Genomic DNA, 5,591 nt, shown 5'->3' with positions numbered 1-5,591 from the left:
AAGAAAAAAAAGTGACTTTGTTATTGATGAGTTGCGAGTAAGTCTTTCCTACGACGACGGAGTCTAATTCGTTATTACGTAACAAGTATGCTTTTATTTCGGTAAATCAAATTTTTTCATTTTTAGCTATGCTCCTAAATTTAAGTCGTACACGCACGCACGTACATATATACACGTCAATCGTCAAGAATTCTAGATAGCAAGATTAATTTTGTCTCACAGCACTACCACCGCCGCTGCCACCACCAACAAATATGTTTAAAAAGGACTTCACAATAGATTTTTCATTTTTACCACACATACACACCCACACACACACACACATTCTTTCTCTCAATGCATCAATAGATAAAAAAACATTTTTATAATACTGTTTACTTGAATCGTCGATCGGCTCCGGCAGTCAATTGTAAATATAAACAAGGGAAAGCACACTTGCTGGTGATGTCTCGCGAAAACGCCGTAAAGATATAAATTATTCCTGCGCGCTCTCGTCCGTTACTACTATCGCCACTACTACCACTACCGCTACCACTGCTACTCGCTGCCGCCGCCACCGCCGCCGCCGCCGCCACCACTCTTATTACATTCTTATTTACATATAAAAATTAATGGCAGTCGATTGCATCTTTTGCTCTAAAATATTCTTAGTAACAGTAGTAGCAGCCACGACAGCAGCAATTGAATTTCGCAATCACTACAGCGTCAGGTTCGACAAATATGTTAAGAGTAAGCATTTAAATTAATTAGCAATAGATTTATAAATGATTCTGTAGAAACGACAAAAAGGTCGTCTCGTAGTGTTTGTTCGCGTCTAAATTTCTGAGGCTGTGCCTCTCGTCGGGATAAATTTGCAGTTGATAGGGCTTGCCAGTCTTGACGAGGGCGTTTATCAGTTGACTCGTGTGATAAAAGTGCACATTCTCATCCATCATCCCGTGGATTATCAGCAAACGATTTTCCTCGTCTGGAAATTTGTTTACGTGAGTTAAAACTGAGCCATTCGCATACCCTTCCTGGTTATCCTGGGGCAGATCCATGTATCGCTCTGTGTATCCAGTGTCGTAGAGGTGCCAGGAAGTTACAGGAGCTCCAGCAATTGCGAGCTGTAAACAAACCATAGAGAATAACCTTTTTTTCTTGAATACCTGCATGAAAAATACGTCCTTGGCGTAATACAGTTGAAAACAGTAATCATGCTTGGGCTGGGAAGAAATACCGAGCATCATAATGTAATCCCATGGAAGGATTTGTTTTTTACGCGGAAAAAAATACTAGTTTAGAACGTCTGGAAAGCCACAAGTATGTAAATAATTGTTTATTCTTCCGATAATAACTATTATTCATCATATTGAGTAATATTACATATAAGAAATGCCGGGTCTCCCTAATTCTCTGGGTTCTACGAATGGCTATTGTTCGGTTACCGTAAGAAAAGCGTCTGTCATCTAATCACAAATAAGCTTCAGTCTATTTTTCCGCTACGGATAATAATTAGGCTAACTCTTGCACTGAAATCATCTGTATCGTGCAGATTCTACACCTCGTAACTTCACTGAGCTTGTGTGAGGGGAGATTCTGGTCATCCGTGTCTTTATTTTTTTATTCTTCAAAGAATTTGATTTAATAGCAAAAATAATGTGTTCCTTCGAAATTGTTTACAGTGCAAAGTATAGAGGTTGAACTAATAAATACAAAAAATGTTTTTCTTTGCTTTTGTTTACAAAGTGGCAGCCTCAAAAATATCCTCCTTTCCAGCTTACGCTCAAATATTTCGGAAACGGTTGACCCGAAATGAAAAAATAAAAAGCTTTTTAATCTGTATAGTTTTTGCTATCGTGTGAATTACAATTAGAATTTTTGTTTGAAAAAAAATGGTGCACTCTTAAATTGTTTGACCTCATTTTTGCAAGTTAAATTGTTCATAACTTTGTAAAATAACGATATTCGTTCATGCTCGTACATCACACGATAGAGACACACTTAAAAAATGAGCTGTCCAAATTTCATGTCAACCGGTTGATTACTTTCCAAATAAATTTGTCGAAGGTGTCAAAAAATGTAGTTTCGAGAAAATCGAGTTTAAAGTTTTCTATCGTGAAAGTCAGCTCGAGCGCTGTAGCTGTTTCTGCCTCTTTTATCCTTGTTCTCGACCTTGTAGACCTTTAAAATTAATCCTACACTATTTCTGGAAGTATTTACTACCAAAATATGACGTTTTTTCTTCGATTTTTTGAAAAATTATGACCAGAATCTCTTCTTAATGACTTTTTCAATTAATTCTTTATAAAAAATTTTTCTTTTAAATGCTTTTATAATGTTTATAATGTTTTTTAAACACTATTTTGTGTGACTTCTATTTTCGAAGTGCACACAACCAAAAGGAAACATCGGCATAGAAAAAGAGATTTGAGAATCACTGACACGTGATCTGTGATTGGTGGAAAATCCGACCCTTTTGCCGTCAAAAGGGCCCTCCGATCGATATTGTGATAGAAAAAACATATTTTAACATTAAATTACAAATAGTAAACACTGTGTAAAAACTGTTTTATGGACGTTTTTAAAATTAGAATTTTATATACTATAAGATTCATTTATTGGAGATATAATATCTGACTTTGGAAACAACCCTATTTTTGCGTATTTTTTTTAAAACAAGGTGCACATACTTTAAAGACGTCAGGATACTGAATCAAGCCCATGAGACTCATGTAGCCTCCATAAGACCATCCGTGAATTGCCACTCGATTTGTGTCTATGTAGCCAGTTGTCTCCGCCAGCCATTTCAGCACCTCGACCTGGTCTTTCAACTCCACGGTTCCCATTCTTCTCCGGAGATGACTCTCGAAAGCAAAGCCTCGATTTTGCGAGCCTCTTGAATCTACCATAACGACACAGTAGCCTTGAGCAGCCAACATGTGCATCCTCAAATGCTTCATACCCTGCGCAAATTGGAACAAAACAAACAAATATTTTTTTAAACACACACATTTTTGGCTCTATAATCATAAAAGTATTTGCTATTTTTAATCAAATTTTTTTTAAAAATGTTTTTGTTCTTATTTTAATTTATGAATTAAACGAACCTTGAATGTATTTGAAACTAGTTGAATTTCGGGCCCAGCGTACACATTCATTACAGTCGGATATACAAGACCAGGCTGAAAGTTGTGAGGCTTGAAGATCATCGCATAAAGTGTTTCGCCGGAGGAAATCTTGTGCGTGAAGATTTCTGGAACAAGAAGCTCCGACTCGAGCATCGATGGCTCCAGCAGATAGCCGACTGGAGTTAGGACAATACTCTCGACAGTCCAGTCAGATTGTGACACTCGAAATACCTAGAGAGGTGAGAAGCAGCAAAACAAATAAGTTAATTATTTCAAATAAATGCGCAGTACTGTTCCTGTCAAATTAATTGTTCACCAACTCTTTCCCTTGTAATAAAAATGTGCACACACACACACACACACGTACTTGGGAAGCAGGTAGCGTTTTAATAGAGCTGTAAACAGTCACGAGCATCGAGCAGTCTTTGTTGAAGGACACACTGTTGTAACTGTATCCTGGTCGTGTGAGCAGTCTAATTTCTAAAGGTCTCTGCAGAGAAACGGCATAGATGTGTTGCTCCAGAGGGCCTTCGCGGAGACCGAGAAAATAGACTATCGAATTCTTCTCGTCGACCCACAAATTCCTTTGCAAAACCTGCCAGTCTCCTTGGGTCAGAGCAATCTTTGAGATTATTCGTGGCTCCGAGAAGACACTGTCCATCCTATCGAGAGGTTCTTCTACCCCATTACTCGATCCTAGAATTTTATAAAACCGAACGTAAAAAAACAAAACAGAAAAATCATTCTTTTCAGAATACACAATTATTTGCAATTTTACTTGCATTTCTGCGCCCGGTAAGAAGGTGTGGATTGGATCAATGTGCCTACAAATATCACAACACGATTTCAAATGTTTTTAATGCGTAATAAATCCCATTTTTTAAAAATTATTATGCGAAGATGAAAATATTCGCGTCAACTCAATACTGCTTAATACCCAGCAAGAAGGCTTGCATTAAAAAGTACTGGGAAATTTGCTGCATCGAAAGGCATCACATGATAAATATTGAATTGATTTGGATCTCGGTTTTGTCTCGAATTTTTTGAATCCCCGTAGCAGTAAAAGTTATCTCTGACACAAATGGAATCCGGTTTCGTGTCCAGCAGCGACAACATTTTAAATAATTTTATTATTTTCGCACACGGGGCACAGGAAACCAGCAGAAACGTTCGACCATATTAGATCTGAACCTTCTTATCGGGTAGGTTTTGGCGTTGAATGCACCAGCGATTTCTTATAACCTACCAGCAATACTAGACGTGACGACATACAAGTGTCTAAAATTCGTCTCTTCGCTCCCCCAAATGAATTTCACTTCTGTCGGGTCGTCAGAGGGTAAGAAATAAAGTAAATCGTTTACATTGACCCAGCAGGAGTTGTGCTCAGAGTAAATAACTTGAACGCTCGATGAAGAGGGTGCTACGTGATTTTCAGAGTTGTAAACATTCGGTGGAGGTTCACAAAAATTGTCCAACGAAAGTAAAACCAGCTCGAGGCGTTGCTGTTTCCTATCGAGAAGTTGCACCCACATACTGGATGGAAATGACAATTTAATTTTGCGAGATATTAGAATATGATTGGTTTTTTTTCGTCTAGCAGTAGATTCACCAACGGCAAATCCAGAAATTATTTTTAAAATGAGAAGTGCGACGCTCACGTGCAAGTCAGGGAAATACGTCTCGTGAGCAAATATATGTTATAACGGACAGTGAATTTGCACATCATTCACGAGAGTGGCCACTGTTTTTTAAACTTTCGTCTCCCGACTTTCTCCCGACTTTCTCCCGGTACATATTTTTTATTCCTCCCGGTTTATAAAAAAAATTAATTGCCTTTGCCAAACCCGCAATTTTTTCACATATATTATTAATTGCGAAAATCGATAAATATCAGAAAAACTTTTTTACAAGAAATTGATTGACTTTAATAGTGGATTGTGCACCTAGGCAGTAAAGTTGAAATTTATAAGAGGATGCAGAATTTAACGTCCGAGCCGAAGGCAAGGTCGGTAAAATGGCATTCTCGTATAAAGTTCAACTTTACTGCCGTGGTGCATACGATACTTTATCTGAAATAGGCAGAATAAGAGCACTCTTTTTGGAAAACGGCGCTTGATTGTACCGAATACGCACGAAAGTGGGGTGACGTTAAAAGTCCAAAATCCACGACACAGTACAATAAAGTGATATTTTACTGCCGCTCCACTGATAAATAATGTACGCTTCTTCTGCCTATTTCAGATAAACCATATTAAAAGGATAAGGACATTTTTGTTGTGTAATAAAGGAGAATATAAGAGATGCGTTTTATTGCAGATTAGCAGTAAATGCAAGCGCGCAAATCGCGCATTCATGTCCCGGAATTTCTATTTACAAACATGAAAATAGTCCAAATTAAAAATCCATTCGTAAACCAATTTTTGAATATAAGGCTTTAAATATTTTTGAAACAATAATTAATAATTTCGAATTGTTAGCGTT

At 37.5% G+C, this 5,591-nt stretch overlaps 1 protein-coding gene across 3 annotated transcripts in view; it reads right to left on the bottom strand.

Annotated features, from left to right (window-relative positions):
* Positions 1 to 62: 62 nt before the first annotated feature.
* LOC117174479 (dipeptidyl peptidase 9) overlaps positions 63 to 5,591 on the bottom strand; it is a 14,691-nt gene continuing 9,162 nt past the window's right edge. For 2 of the 3 annotated variants that reach the window (XM_033363632.1, XM_033363634.1), the window contains 5 exons: positions 4,357 to 4,643; positions 3,478 to 3,806; positions 3,090 to 3,341; positions 2,673 to 2,945; positions 759 to 1,106 (listed from right to left, as the gene is read on the bottom strand). In XM_033363632.1, coding sequence (XP_033219523.1) covers positions 759 to 1,106; positions 2,673 to 2,945; positions 3,090 to 3,341; positions 3,478 to 3,806; positions 4,357 to 4,643 — 1,489 coding nt within the window. Of the gene's footprint in view, positions 1,107 to 2,672; positions 2,946 to 3,089; positions 3,342 to 3,477; positions 3,807 to 4,356; positions 4,644 to 5,591 lie in introns of all 3 variants that reach the window. The other variant, XM_033363633.1, reaches the window with a different exon arrangement.

This window comes from Belonocnema kinseyi, chromosome 6 (assembly GCF_010883055.1).
Source record: "Belonocnema kinseyi isolate 2016_QV_RU_SX_M_011 chromosome 6, B_treatae_v1, whole genome shotgun sequence".
NCBI lineage: Eukaryota > Metazoa > Arthropoda > Insecta > Hymenoptera > Cynipidae > Belonocnema > Belonocnema kinseyi.
Note: the sequence above shows the minus strand (reverse complement) of the source record. Positions and strands in the feature narration are given on the sequence as shown.